The sequence below is a fragment of the Sander lucioperca genome, chromosome 18 (assembly GCF_008315115.2).
Source record: "Sander lucioperca isolate FBNREF2018 chromosome 18, SLUC_FBN_1.2, whole genome shotgun sequence".
NCBI lineage: Eukaryota > Metazoa > Chordata > Actinopteri > Perciformes > Percidae > Sander > Sander lucioperca.
Genome location: NC_050190.1, coordinates 19936885 through 19953578, shown reverse-complemented (window position 1 = coordinate 19953578; position 16694 = coordinate 19936885). Strand labels below are relative to the sequence as shown.

The window sequence follows — 16694 nt, the reverse complement described above, 5'->3', positions numbered from 1 at the left end:
TGCACATGCGCAAAATGTTCGCGCATGCGCGGTTGTACGAGGATTTACGACACTGCACGATCTGTTCCACGCTTCCGGTCGACAACCAAGCTAACGTTAGTTTAGCTAACAGCTAATTCGGCTAACTGCTAGCTGAGACAGCATGTAATAACTTTAAAAGACCCTCAAAATAAAACTTGAAAATAAACGTTGACATATATAACAAACACCTAACATATATAACAGCTGTTACGTCAGTTCTACTTTACTTGTGCTCATTTAAAATACAATCACTCAATACTTGTCTTTATTGTTATTACTGTGAAGTCTTAATTTAGCTGTAGCCTGCTTTTCCCATTACGTTTGAGTTAACGTTATTTTAGACTGAATCTAGCTGTCAGCTAGCGGTTAGCCGAATTAGCTGTTAGCTAAACTAACGTTAGCTTCCCGGTGGAGGCTAGCCATAGGCTAGCGTGGAACAGATCGTGCAGGTCGTATGGATACGTAAAACAGTATTATCTTGCGCATGTGCAGAACGGATCGTGCAGGCAGAACAGATCGTGTACCGACAGTACCCACATTTGAGAAACACTGGCCTAGTGTTTTGCTGCCTAGCTTTCCAGTACTTGTTCTACAAATGTTACCTGACTCCCAGGCCTCGCCACTTCTGCCTACTCCTCCACGGATTTATTTGCCTGAGTCTGTCTCAGTGTCAGGCTTTTGGGTTCTCACTTGAGTTTCCCCGGAAGCGTGTCAGTATACATGTCTCAACACAGTATTTCTACATCAACTATTTATTAAAAAATACCAGGCTTGAAAGTCCTTCTTTAAACATTTTAGAAGTATACTCATAATAACAGAGTGTGTCTGAATTTCTCCTTACATTGGTACAGTTGATACAGTAAGCTAATATTGTTATTCGCAGCAGTGTATGAACATTTGAACATGTACAGTATGGTGTTTGCAAGACAGGTTCATAACTTGTAACCTAAATTTCACTTTTCTCTCTGTCTAAATATACGGATCAGTCAGTTTGTCAATGAAAAATCAAACAACTTACTGTATTCACATCGGAAAAACTCAAACATTTTTATCAGTTCTTCTATGATAGCTTGCTTTCCTAAAAAAACAACAACAGTGTAAGCAAAGCACAAATAATTTGCGAAGTTCATAAAGCAATGTTAACAGAACTAATATTTATATAAATGCAGTGCAATGTTTCCTGTGATTTTCTTTGTGTGTGTGAGCAATTATGAAATGCTCAGAATAAAAAGCATACATTTCATCAGCGTTTGCAGGTAAATGCTCGAGTCCCAGAGAAAAGATGTTCCCAATTAGGACGAGAATAAGTTGCCATGGAGACGGCTGCCTCCAGATTTTACAGTAACACAAAACTAAATTACAGTGACAAATTTAGAGGAACAGCTTGATATATGAGGACATTTCATTTCAAAATGAGGCATCCTTTCCCTACTCACATTAGTATACATGTATCACACAGTTCACTGCAGATCTGGTCAGTGTTACATTACTTTGGAAAACATACATTTATGAATTTCCACATCTGGCCTGTCCTGTTAAGAAATACTCTCAAACATGTGAGAAAACAAAGACAACACACACATAAATTAGGTGGAGTAGGGAAAGTAGGCTACGTCATCTTGTGATTCAATTTGTGCTTTTAATTGTATTTCACTAACATCTGTAGATAATATCTAAACATGACTGAACAGACCATGACATTACAATTAGATTTTCTAATAATCACTGGTAAATATTACTGTAAGTATTTGACAATAAGACCATTCATTTCAAAGGGGTTGACTTAGTTTTACACTTCACATCTAATCATAAAGTCGTCATCCAGTGTGTATAATTGAGTTAGCTTTGCAGATATTCCAATTGTATGAGATTTTAAACATTTGTTCTTTGTTTCCTGTCAGTAAAATTGTTTAGATACTATATATACTGATGATCAGTGTCCACACACCATGTTTCATCCCCAGATTAGTCCTTAAATGAGCTCTAATGTCCTGGGCCTCAGGGCTGCCTGGCATGGAAATAATCCCAGCACTTTGTAAATGTTTCAACATTCACCATGTCTGTTCAGCCGCATAATTAAACAGCACTGCCTTAAATTGCTAAGCAGCTATGTGGTGGATGTTTAAGATGGCCTGGATCAACCTGAATCTCAAGCCCCATTTCATCTTCATTCTCATCTTTGCATTATAAGTGTGGGTGTTGTCTGAGGAGAAACACGGAAACAACATCAAGCTGGAAAAAAAAAGCTTTAATTCTTGGTTGAGAGTGCAGGTCTGATGTTTCTGTTTTTAACTAAAGAGCTGTCGAACACAAAAGCTTCTTTTCAAACTTCCAGTTGTAGCATCCCAAAACGCTCTGTGCTGACGAATGCAGCCAAGTCACAGTCTTCCCATTTGATTAAGAAATATAGTAGTCTATGTGTCATTGTCTAGTATCACAACTTTCACACCCGTGGGGGCTCAAACTGATCCAAAAGCCAAGTGCGAGGGAGAGAGAGAAAGAGAGAGAGACATATAGAAAGAGTGTCTGTCTACAAAGCGTGGCCTCACTCAGGGCTCCAGAGATCCGGAAAAATCAAGATGTGTGCGCGTGTTTGTCTTTGTAAGCATATGTTTATCAGAAAGTGAAGGCATAGACAACGCCAACCACCACAATGTTTCCAATGGTCGCGAAGATGGCGATCCAGAGCCAGATGGCATCGCTGGACATGGACTGTGACTCATCCTGCTGGCCGTGTACCGAGGCAGCAGAGGCAGCTGCGTGGACGCTGGCTGAGGAGTTGAAGAGCGAGTGCTCACCGCTGTAGTCGTCATTAGGCGAGGAGTCCATAAAGGCTCCCGTCATCAAAACTGGGATCTAAGAGGGGAGGAGAAAAAGTAAGGAGAAAAGTTAGAATATATTTCAATGTTGGCACTTCTGCATTTGAAGAAGAGAGTATATGGAGAGGTGAGACAGCAGGTTTGTTTCATTAAGGTTTTGCTTTTCCAATCACTGGCTACTGGGGACGTAGCTTCTACTTCTTTTTATAGCAACCTTGGGTGGAGTTACATTCAAAACTTACATCTAGTGGGTGTTATTGATCCTGATTCCAGTACTTTCATATGCAATCATTCAAACACAATAAAAACAAACCACGTTACTGTCTTAGTGCAGGATAGAAAAAATCCATTAGCACGCCAGATTGTTTTCCTATTGGCCATGCATTAGCAGGTCTGAGTGCTATATTAAAAGAAATGAGAGGTACTGTAGTTGAATCACGACATCATCAGTAAATGGTTACAAGGTTTCCCACACAGGCATGCAGGGTCCCACTCTATCTCACACACTGCTTAGTGTGTGTGTGTGTGTGTGTGTGTGTGTGTGTGTGTGTGTGTGTGTGTGTGTGTGTGTGTGTGTGTGTGTGTGTGTGTATTAAGGAAGCAGTACTTGATTAACATGGAATGAATATTTCAAATGTGGCAAGTAAAAATTATCCATTGCTTGGGACAATCGGAGCCATGGGAAGTTTAGCCATTAAAGCAGAACTGAATGCTTTCATGTGTTTGTGTGAGAGCATTTTACGTGTGTGTGTGTGTGTGTGTGTGTGTGTGTGTGTGTCTGTAAAGCAGGGTATATGATTGAGGAATGCATGTGAGACCATAGACTGTACATTAATGGACAGCACATGTGTGACGTCACCCATTGGTTTGTGGAGATCTGCTATCCGTCATCGAGTTTGCCGTTAAGGGCGCAGCCATCCTGGTTGTGGATGTGACGATTTTAGAAGAGAGGGAGGAGTGAGGGAGGAGCCCTTACACTCTACTTTACATTACACACTTTCACTGGCAATCACATCATAGCCACACCCTAAAACACCCCCCACTTCATCGCCGATTTTAAAATCAACAAGACCATAATTCAAAAAATGAACATCATTCTGTGTTGCAGAAGACTTGAAACTAGCGATTGAGACCATAAACTAATTATGAAAATGTTTACTGAGGTAATAAATCAAGTGAGAAGTGGGTCACTTTCTCATAGACTTCTACAGAAACCGACCTCCTTTTGCAACCGCACGTGTCGCCGCCTGCTGGAATTCAGATAGAATGCAGGTTTAAGGCACTTCCACATTTGCAGCACTTCACCGTACCGGATGCGTTGTTCATTAATATTATACAGTCTATGTGTGAGATACGTACCACACTCAGACTCTGATAAAGATGTTGAAAAACAATGCTAAAAATACCTTGGAGTAATGTTGAGCACTCACATACGCAGAAATTCTCTCTTGCTTGCTCATTTGCTCACCTTCACTCCCTCTCTCCCCTCTCTCTCTTTTTCTCTCTCTCTCTCTCTCTCTCTCTCATGTACACAGATGCTACTGCACAAAGATGTTAACACACACACATACTTCAAGTCTTCCTTCACACAGGGGAAAGCACTGTTTATAAAGCATTCTGCTGCTCCCCGCTCATTGGCCCCTGGTGGTGAATAATGACATGACACATTCTGCAGAGCGCCTACTGTTCACATGAGTATGATGGGGGCAGACAAGCATGCATGAAGTCCAGCAACCTGGGTCTCCCTGCCCCCCACCCAGTATCTGCTCATTCCTCCTGCTACAACATCTCATATGTACCTTGCATCCATTTCTTTTTTCCACCATGAGCAGATTCATATCAAATAGTCATATGAACATGTAGGTGGTAGGCTATCACAGGCTACATTACAAATTAGCATCAATGAGAAGAGTTAATGTCTGCACACGGATTCCAAACCACAAATGCATTTAAATGGACAATATTTTGATTCCTGTTGGATCCTCATCAATAAAAATGGACACCACACCCATACACGACAGGTGTGACTAACCGCGCAACCTCCTCAGGGTGATAAACAGCTAATTAACACATTTCAAGACATACACAATGATAACACACAAAGTGTGTGGGAGTGCATAGACAACAAACATCAATATATCAAGTAAGTCAAACGTTCCAATATTTTACACAACAAAAAACACCCAAAAAGTATTTCAGCAGAAAATCTCCATAAACATACATCATAGTTTTCTATTAACATACATGCACATGTTGTTTCTAGACAGACAACTATTGACAAGAAGCTATACACAAGCTAGCAAAATCAGTTTTGTCAATTAAATCATGTCTTATAGGGTTATTTTGAGGCATCTAAGGAGCTCTTCTGACCTCTCATCAACATGCTGCTGATGTTTTTTGTTTTTTTTTAAATCACACCACATTGTGATCTCTATAGACACCACAATGTTGAAAACCTTATCCTGCATTCAAAGCCGCGTCTAGCTTCTCTAAATCTAAAGTTCAGTCAGACGATAACTGAAGCTCTCAACCCTGTCTGCATTCTTTATATTTTTGTTTTATTTATAAGTAACTCATTGTCCACAGGAGTGAGCTGTTTGCATAAATGGGGAAGTGTACCGAATACAAATTAAGTGGATACTGGGAGTGTGTGCAAACATATTCCAGTCGTAAGCCTGAATATTTGATTGCTCACTATTTTTGGAAGAGATGGTGTGCCTATATATATACACAGCACATGTAGATAGGCGTTTCGATTACATGTTAGTAGTATATCATCCTTTTTCAAGGGACTTGCTCTTCTATCATTCATCCAAACCCACAACTCCCATGTGGATCATGCACATGAGGCCAGCGCAGCAAGCAGTTAAGCACTAATGGAAAAGAGGGAAATAAGAGATCTCGAGAAGGAGCATCCTTAAGCATCTGAGCACTTATGCGGGAAATGAAGGTCATCCCATCACCATTACTGCTAGGAAACCCTGTTGATATATATGGATGACTTCAGTATTAAGTTATACTATACTGACAAAGTTTCCTGGAAACTGTACACACTCTCTTCTCCAGGTAAACTAGTGGCTGAATGGCTTCAACAAGCATGTCCACACAGAAAGCTTGCTACTAAATTTCAGTGTTAGAATTGAGCTCCCTATCTGTGTTCTTTTATTGACTTGTGTTCTTGTGTCCCTGTGAAACGTCATCTCGTGTTGCCCAAGTACTGTCCCAATACACAAGTTCGCATTTCACCAAGAACAGTTAAGATTCCCGGAAATGTTCTTGACACGCCCATTTTACCGAGGATGCATTGGTTGGTAACTTGTATGAACTTCGCTGCAACCGTATCCCAACATTCATTTCGGCATTCAATGATGGTCGGGTTTCCGGTACATAGACAGCCCAAAAATGGGACAATTTTAACAATTTTCGCCATCTTATTCATCACCAAATTAACTTCTGACCACATTTTAGGCGAGAAATGAACGGTTTAGATTTCGAATATAGGCAGTCTTGCGAAAATCTTTGCCGAATTGACAATTTGCTCCAAGGTTTTCGGAGTTTTCGGAGCTCCGTGAAGTGAGGCGGCCGCCAGCTTGCGCCTGCCCCGGCCGCTAGCTCGTCGCTCGGATAGTCACGCTCAGAGACCCCGCTGGAAGCCGGAGGTCTTTTAGACCGGTCCCGTAAATAAGAGGCTTTTATTTCGCCGTTGACGGATCGTTTGTTTAAATATCACAACACATGTCCATCATAAGATTAATGGGAACCTGTGGTTAACTGTCTTTTCAGAGTTAAACTCCACAAGCACACACACGCACACACAAGGGGGAGAGATATATACACGTTTCTTTTCGGGAGACTTGTTTAAATTATGCCATAGGCTATACATTTACGTATATATAGATTTAGTTTTTTGTTGGTGTATTTGTTTTCTGATTTATTAGAAGTTGAGTTTCAGTCTGTATGATAAATTAAGAGTTGTACATAAAGTGGTAACATGCTGACATGTTATGTAGACTAAAGGGGAGACACCAACCTTTATAATTTGAATTGCTAATGTCCATCTCCCTGGGCATATACAGGGCACTACAATAATATAGAAATGATCACGATCATGAACACATAGGACACACCAGTGCATGCCTACTTATTTTTTAATTTAAACTGACTTAAACTTATACACTAATAATAGTAGGGATCACGTTCCACTCTTTTGAATAAGTAAGGAGTGTTTGAGCTAAACCATAAACAATAAAATTAAAGCTCAATAAGATTTATTTTTCAATATTATTGCAATAGTTGTAACATTGTGAGGTTTTCTTGTCCGGAGATTGTTTTAATATAAAGTGGTTATATTGTTGTGATTTTTATTTCTAGCTGTTATTTTGGAGCCCTGCTGGTAGCCTCTGTGCTGGGGGGGTTGAGCAATAACAGGAAGTATGCATCGTCTCAAACTCTTAACAGTGTTTTCTGTGCTTGTGAACTTGCAAGTTCATTCTTCCAAGTACAACTAGCAAGAACGTCCTCCCCAAGAACACAAGTCTGTTCTTTGCATTCTTGGTATTGGGAAACGGCCATAGTTTAAACTACATTTATGGAGGAGGTAGGCCATTCTGATAGATATATACAACCTGACAGACTGAGCTACTCTACTTTAAACACTCAACAAGTTAGAAGTGGTCTTATTTCACAGGTTTTCTTATGAAGCATTTTTTTTTTAGAATAAACAGAAGGAGAACTGCTTCACACAGACTACGAATCTTTTCTTGTAGTTCACAATAAAAACTGTACAATTTATATCTTCTTTTGTAATGCATTTCTCTCTCAGCATGCTAACTGGAAGGCATTAGTTTGGCTTCAAGTTTGTGCTTGTTACACTTCTTCATTACGAAAGCATAAAGATGCAGCAAATGTGAACCTTTTTTTCTCACTAATGTTAACCTGTTTTTGCTGGTTTAAATGCACCAGGTAAAAAATGGGAGAGCTGTGATTCTACATCTTTAGAATAAAAAACATATTAGATATCCTAAATGTTATGCCCTTATTTGAAAACAGATCATACTAGATTCTGATTCTGATCAGTTGCTGTAACTAATTATGGTAGTCGGCCATGGGGGCTTATTCCACAGAGACCCCATTTAAACTTGTCTCATATCCTAAAAAATCCAGATGAGATTTAATGCACGTTCATTTACACTTAGCCACGTATACGAGTCTCTGTTGGCCAGATCAGAAATCTAATTGCAATCTGTCTTGGTTTTCCCGGGCTACATGCAAATCAGGGTTGGTTGGTTGCACCTGAAGCTGTTTGGAAATTGCTAAAAAAAAACAACAGAATAAGCATGACTTCTGCACTTTAGCAGTGTGGTTACAGCTGTGACATACTACCACCTGAGGTGGTTTGACATTATTGATTTGATTAAAATCTTTTCAATCTGTTTTGAATGCTTCTTGGAGCTTTTTGAATATCCAGTAGCTATCCGGTCCACCCAAGATGCAGAAAATGAGTGTACAGTAAATGGGTTAATCTACAGCGAGAAAATCACAAGAATCACAGCCAAACATGTGAGATATTAGCCTTTTGTGTAATTGTGTGTAGACTTACATCCCTCATTTGTAAAGAAAGAGGGTAGCATTAGCACAAACACTGATTTTACAAAGCCCTGAAAGGGACTTCTTCTCGAAGCACTGTTATGTGGTCTAATCCTTTAAAACCACAATTTGACGTTTAAATCTTGACGTTTAAATCTTGGATATGTTAGATGATGAGTGAAATGAATGGGATTAAAGATAAACAACTGTTTCATTTAATTGTGTGATATCATCTGCAAAATAACATCCTGCCATTAACCAACACTAGAGAAATCTCCTGACTTGCATATTTTCACCTCCTTGGCTCTGAGTAATGCCTACACCTGTGCAATGCTCCACACAGGAAAACCCCAATCCATGGTAGACGATACAGTGAAGCTCCTTTCACTGCACCATTCCACCTGCTCTGCTCTCACAGCTTTGATTTATTCGTCCCAGCTGTTCCTCGAGCTGTGCCATCCTACACGGGTGATCACAGTAATTGTGAAATAGAAGGGACTGTAATTGCCTCCTGTGGGATGTCGCCACAAGAAAGTGCTCAGTTAAATGGCTTTGGAACAAACAAGCAAAACCCAAATAAATGTATTTGGGTAGTGGGGAAACCAAAACATACCACAAAAGCACTCAAGCATTGGCTGTTAAGACGAAATAAAAGATAAGTTTGTTTTCTGCACTCAGGGAAAATATGAGATCAAATCAAAAAGTCCATACTCGTTTCCTTGTGGAGAACAAACTTCAAGGTGTACTCGAGAGAACAAACTGTATCGGAGAAGACGGGCACAGAGGTGGACCCCTGCTGTGCAAAGAATGGACTTTGTGTTTGACACCACAGGCACAATCAATGAAAACACATAGCTGTTGATTTTCCCAACTGTCACAACCATCTCTGCTTTATTGACTACATTACTGCTCCCACGGGTGTTATTGTGGGCATTGTCTTCATATGATGTCATCTTTGGTTTTAATGGATTTTTATCCAACTTTTGTTTTGAAATCAGACTTCGGCCATGACGTTACAGCAGATTACTGTAGGACAGAAGGGCACACAAGATTGCACTTTAGGAGAGAGTGTTGTAGCTGCTGCAAAGTGTACTGATTTCAAAGACCTTTCTTCTGGATTTATTTGGTTTTATTGCTATTATAAAAAAAGCTCCCTATTTTTGGTATATATGAATGAAAAGCTCTTTAAAGACAGTACGTGCCCTGTTCAGAACGGCGTTCTCTCTCTCGGGCAGGTCACAAAGTTTTAGTCGTTGGAGCACTACAGTACACAGCAGTATTAATGCCTTAAAGTTTGGCCGCATCTCTTTCATCGTCAGTGACATCTAGACTCCTCTGGATCTCAGTGGTTTCACAGACCGGGAAATTAGCTCTGGCTCCTGCATGTTGGAAAACACTTTTTAAGCACTGCTTTAGTGCTTTGAAAAATGCATACCCCTTGAGTTTTTACCCAACTTTCTGAACTACAGTATGATTTAAAATGCAATTTTTAAAGTTATTCAAATGAATAAGATACACTTAATGTGCATACATCTTTATTTGCATGAGCGTTTGAGCAAAAATCTGTACTGTTGTCTACTAAGCAGCCATGCAAATATTTTATTGCACATACCTTCTCAACAATAATAGGCCTGTTTCACAGCAGACATTTTGACCTGTCATAGTAGGAAAAGCACAGGTGATAAGAATAACGATGGCTCTGCTCTTTTCAAGTCCCAGTGAGCCATGACATTGTGACAGGAAGTCAGCATGCACAATACCAGGGCCCTGAAAATAAAGTAGCTAAATGGAATACAGCCTTCATTATTTACACCTGTGCTTTTCTTACTGTGACAAGTCAAAATGTAATCTGTAAAAATGAAGGCCCATCCTGCCCAAACAAGGTTTTGTCAGCCAGCTGAAAGCAGTGCATAGTGGCTCACCCAGCAGCACCTAACACACACACACACACACACACACACACACACACACACACACACACACACACATAATTGCACAAGGATGTGACTTGTTGTTCTGACGAACCTCTCACTGCCTCAACGCTCAATCACCACCCTGCTGTGACAGGTGTGTATCACCATGCAGATGAAAACATCCATTTGAACTTGCTGCGTTATTGCACGTTGAAAAAAAGCTACTACATGACAATCACAACAAGCTCCCTTAGTAAAAACAAATAATATGATCTAATAATATCTAATTAAGAAATCAAAGTGTCTGAGTGTTTACCAGGCACATGTGGTTACATGTTAATGTAGGGAGTAACTATATTAACTTTAAAAACTCTTCCTGTTATCTCCAAAGTCAAATCATTGAACAAAATATCTTATGTTTCATTCATGTGTGGACTTGGGAGTTAAGAAATCACTGCTTTTTGAAAAATGGATGTATGGTTGATGCTTATCTGGTGTCTTTTTGAGCTCTCAGCTAAAATAGTGCACACAGTGATTCCCTGTAGTACTGCAAATTGCAAAAAAAGTGTTACAGTAGAACACAAATTTACTTAGACAAAAGGTAAAAAAGGAACATATTTTTCCATTTTCACTTACTATTATGATGGCCAAAGTATACCCTTTATATTAAAACTTAGATACATTTTTGTTTAGTTTAAGCTTTGCTTTCTTTCCAGCTGTACAAAACTGTAGGATAAAAAGGATAAAAAATATTTTTTTTGAAAGGTGGGTTTATCTATAACCTATACCACAGATCAGGGAAATAAATAAAATTGAGTTACAGTATTGAAAAAAAATCGGAGGATTATTTTTCTCCGTGTAGGAGTCACTCCTATACAATAGCAGCCACTTAGAAAAGACAATATATTTGCTCTGTACCATACTATACACCTAGTCTTGCCATAAATCTGGAGGAAGATTTGCAGGGGTTTTAGGGTGGCTTGTTCACCAATGCAGAAGTGGTGAGACCTCTAGTTTCAGACCTGGTTCCTGCTGGTCAGATTTACAGCTTTGCTTTCATTGATTTCCCCTGTCTCAGCAGCCCAGCAGCATTTTTCAATAAATCTTATAATTCAGTAGAACAAGCGTAGCCCAAGTGATCCTCACTTGACACCATGGTCAATCTGTCAGCTCAGTGGAAATTGTGCAGCACAGAGGGAAGTTTATTATACTTCTTTGATATTATGAATGATAAATGTATCACCTTCATGTTTCTTTTCTCAATGGTGTACTTGACCTCAACATGATAGATTTTGTGTGAATGCTGATTCAGCAGCATTCACAGTATCTGATTCTTTATTCTTCAACTTTCTTTGGTCACCTAACTTCTGCATACGTTCAGCTACAAAAACCATTGAAATATCAAAATGTTCAGCTCTTTAAGCACATGATGGGACTTCTTCAACTTTTTCCCCGCTATTTATACTTTCTGAGATATTAAGCTTTTTTCAATTTTACTTTAAAGTCAATGGAGCAATTTTCAATTGCTCTTCAGGCTTCTTCCTCTTTGAAATGCTACTCTTCCCACATACTTTTACCTAGAGACGGCATTCTAACTTTAAACTGTTCACAAAACCTTTAGCTATTAGAAAATGATTTAGCTTAATGATATCTTTTACAGTTTTTGTGTTATCACTATTTAAGTTTAGTGTTTCATTCAGGCTCTGTCTGTGCTTATAATAGAGTGTATATTGCATGGCTTAGAGTGGGTGATGTTTAGCTTCAGTAATTTTGCTTTTCAGCATTCACAAGCATTTTCTGCAGGAAATGCATTTTCTAGTTGTACATGATCTGCACTCATAGCAGTGCAAAAAATAAATCATAATGAATCAATGCTTGAAAAAATAGAATTACCACCTTGCGGTTTTATTAAGCGTATTTGTGTGTGTGTTTTTGGCGAAATGGAATTATATCACTATATTGACATGTATGATCCCAGTGAATAATTTCCAGTTCGAAACATGCTGTCTTCATTTCGGGATTTTTGTTTTTTTACAGAAGAATACAGAGAACTGATACGTCACATGGTGCAACAACATGGCTCAAGTTCAATATCAGCAAAACCAATGCGCGTTGACTACCAGAGGAACAGGATAGAACACAAAGTAATAGCCATGACAGTAGACAATGCTTCAAATATAGATACTGCTGCAAATAAGCTACAAATTCTAAAACATGGGACCTTCACGCTCATCTTCAACCTTGCAGCACAGAAGATCTTTACAATCACCAAAGTTATTTGGTGGGCACCCAAGATATGACTTCAGCTTATGTATATAATATAATAATTCAGTAGTATTATAGGAATTTAGGCCTAATTTAATGAGAAGGGAATGACAGATTATTATTTCTTATGTGTGGTTTACTTTTTCCTCTCTCTCTTGTGGTCACAGTATTTGAATTATTCTATAACTGATATATGCACAATTATAGTAAAACGTTTCCACCTATTTAGAGTACTTCCAGTTTGATACTGCATTGACATTACCCCTTCTAAAACTTGCAGACTGAGCGTTTTGTTTTGTTTAACCAGCTTGCAGTGGCGCAAAAAGTGGGTATGCACTATATGCGGCGCATAGGGGCGCAGCACCATGGGGGGCGCCAAAGCGATGGTAAAAAAAAAATAAAAAATCTTTTTTTGGTATTTTCAATATTTAGCTGCTGTTGTGCGTTTCTAAATCATTTCTACATTTCCTCAATGTTATTATATAACATTTTAGAGGACTAACAGGCTAGAGTAGGCGCCCTGTCTCAGATTCCATCATAGAATGTTGACATAGAAGTCGGAGGGGGAGGGGAGGGGAGGGAGCGCCGTGAGCGCTGAGTGAACAGGTACGAGCGTACGAGTAGTAAGTTGCCGTCTATGGAAAAAGAGCAAAGCAAAACAGCTGTTGGGGCTAAAAATAGAAAAAGACAGAGTCCAGGGATGCGACAGTTAAATAAGTGGATGGTGAGAGGCAACAGGTAGGATTTAAAGTGTGACGTCTGTGCTTGGAGGCTTGCAAATATTAATGTTAACAGACTAGCTAGCGTTTGCTAACACTGGGAATGTAGCAGTCAAATGGGGGTTTACCATGGAATCATGCATAGATTTGCTACCAAACTTGGAGGTTAGCAAATATTCATGTTAACAGACTATTGTCAGACTAGCTAGTGTTTGCTAACACTAGCAGCTAAAGTGGGGTTTACGGCTAGCTTACAATATGCAAAACCAAGGTTGCTGAGCTGAAAACTGATAAATATAAGGTAGCATGTACAATAAATGACAAGAATCTGGAAAACATAACTAATGCTATAACTCCGGTTTATCATTGAATCATGCATAGATTTGCCAAACTTGGAGGCTTGCAAATATTCATGTTAACAGACTGTTCTCAGACTAGCTAGTGTTTGCTAACACTGGGGTTTATGGCTAGCTTAATGCAAACCAACGTTGCTGATAGCTACATTTAGATTTTGGTTAAACCCTATGGTACCAATCCCATGCATGACATATCTCAATTTTATTAAGGTCAAATAACAACTGGTAAATATAAGGTAGCATGCACAATAAATGACAAGAAGAAAAATAAATAAATATGAAAAAAATATATAAATATTTAAAATACAAAATGTGAATTTTTTTAATTTCAACAGCAGCACAACCTTACTGCATAATAGTTGTCTTATCTGATGCCATCACTAGGCTGATTTAAAGGGGTGATAGAATGCAAAACCGATTTTACCTTGTCAAAGTTGAATAACGACAGTTCGGTGGGTAAATAAGACATACATAGAAGCTCAAAATCCCATTGATACCCCTATCCTCAGCAAATCTCACATTTTGAAACTGCCGCTGAAAACGGGCGAATCTCAACAAAGCTGGATGCTGACGTCAGGATCCCAAAACCTAGTCTTTGTCACGCCCCAACATTTGCATAGGCTACACCACTGACCTGAGGTCAGCTTAGTCTTCTGAATCTAGCTAGGTCATGCAGATCTCCAGAGGTACGCTATTTAATTACTAAATTCACTTCTGAGACTTTTTTATGCGAGAAATCAACTATGTAGAGGTCAAATATGGGCCGTTTTACGAAAATTGATGGTTAATTGCAAATTTTGTCCAACTGTGTGTCGCAGTTCAGCAGGAGCTCAGCAGGCTATGTGACAGCGGCCGGTGCTGCCTCGCCGCTGGTGGTGTCCTACTTCATAGACTCGCTGTGAGCTAACTGGATCTCCGTCACGAAGGGAAGCCCGCGGCGCTCCATACCCGCGCAAAGTCACGGTTCTAGTTACTGGACTACAAAATGCCGAGGCCCTGATGGAGCTCCAGGGCCTGCAGCTAGCCGCGATCTTTACCTACCCATAGGATAAGGGGACAGTAGCAGCTAACGAAATCCCTAATGTTCACAAAAATGCATTAAATTGAAATCGGACACCATAGTTAGCTTTATAAGACCTTGGGTCAGATGTTATATGAGTGGCGCGACGAAATGCAAACTAAATATACTCTAGTTATGCCGGCAGCTGGCAGCCAGCCAGCTCCGCGGAGCTCCACGGAGCTTCAGTAGTCCAGTAGCCGAGAAACGGTGACTTTCACTGGGTGAGGTTGCCGTTTTCTCGGCCCATATTTGAGCTTTATATAGTTGATTTCTTGCATAAAAACGTATCAGAAGTGAATTTAATAACGAAATAGCCCGACAACGTATAACTTTGCAGTGTCTGAAATATGAGACCTGCTGTCTCGTCTCCAATGTGTTTCTATGGGGTTCGCTCAAACCAATCAGCGCGCAGCTCATCTAAATATTCATGAGCATACCATATTTGGAAGAAAAGCTCTTGTTCCAAATAGAGCCATATTCACAGGGTAGTTAAGGGCCTAATAAAATAGCATTCGGGCAATTTTCAGCCCAACCAATGTTACATACCCTATTAGGAGACCTTAAGGAACAGTGTGAAATACCCTATATAATCATTCTATCACCCCTTTAAGAATTGAATTTAGGCTGCTATATTTAACAGTGAGTTAATTTCATTCAGGTGTGAGGATGGTGGATCAGGAAAGACAGGGGAATGCAGCAGGTAGGTCTAACATTAGGTGGAAGTGTAGGGGGAGCCACTTGATACCAACAGATTCATTTCTTAATATTATTGATATGGAAAAACTAATGAAAAATCTATTACATAATGTTTGTTTGACATTATGTCTTAGTGGAGAAGAACACAGGCAACGAGTGAATGAGACAGACATGAGGTCGGCGATGGCATCACGTAGAGATGAGACCAGTGATGACATCAGGTAGGAGTTCTATTAGACCACACAAAACTAAATGTCCAGTATGGTTTGGTTCTGTTAACCAACCTATTCACTGTGTCCTTTTTGGGGGAAGAAATAGTGCAGACAGAGATGGAAAGCCACTCACCACTCAAATCACATCAACCAGGGGTGATGATTAGGTTTCCAATTGTCACAATTTGGTTGCCAAGGGCAACCAGGCAACCGTTAATGTCGCTGATATACTTTATAATAAACCTTTATTATTTAAAGCCCATACATGATGATGTCCGGCACTTTTTTTTTTTTTTTTTTTTTTGGGGGGAGGGGGCGCCAAAATTGTTGCTGCATACCCCTCTGACACTGGATAGTTGTGCCACTGCCAGCTTGTATAATGTTTTTTTTGTTTTTTGTGTATGAGTGCATGTGTGTCTGCGTGTGTAAGTGTCTGTATGGCTCCCTTGCAAACTGCACCTTACCCCCTGCCCCCCTCTCTATTATATACCTGTGACACATTCTAACGATGCATTCTACTGTTTTATTGCCATGTCTGCACAATGAGTACCGCTAAAGGTTTATATGTTATCCATCTGAATATCAGGAGTCTCCCATCTAAGATTGATCTTTTAAGTTGTTTATAATAAACCTAGTGTGATTACAATTTCAGAGACATGGTTGAATAGTAATATTTTGGATCATGAAATGAAACTTGATAATTATGTCTTGTACAGAGCTGATAGAGGTTCTAGAGGAAGAGGAGTGGCTACATATGTTTCTTCAAATTTGACCTCTGAGCTTGTTATCCCTAATGAAAACCCAAAGTATTTTGAATGTCTTTTTATTAAAATGATTTTTCATGAAAACAAACAATTGACTATAGGCAATATTTATAGACCTCCAAATGTTTCTCCAGAATCTACAAAATATATTCTGTCTACCATTAACTCGTTAGGTTGCCAGAATGAGCTTTTAATACTGGGTGACTTTAACAGTAATTGGCTAGATAGTTCTTCACTTAATGACTGGAACCTAGTTGGTAGTATTAACTTGACTGAACTTATA

General features: G+C 39.4%; 1 protein-coding gene across 2 annotated transcripts in view; it reads right to left on the bottom strand.

Annotated features, from left to right (window-relative positions):
* Positions 1 to 757: 757 nt before the first annotated feature.
* The window catches only part of LOC116057631 (uncharacterized protein C14orf132), a 33261-nt gene continuing 17324 nt past the window's right edge, over positions 758 to 16694 (bottom strand). For both annotated transcript variants that reach the window (XM_031310178.2, XM_031310177.2), the window contains one exon: positions 758 to 2877. In XM_031310178.2, coding sequence (XP_031166038.1) covers positions 2638 to 2865 — 228 coding nt within the window. In that variant the 5' untranslated portion in view covers positions 2866 to 2877 and the 3' untranslated portion in view covers positions 758 to 2637. The remainder of the gene's footprint in view (positions 2878 to 16694) is intronic.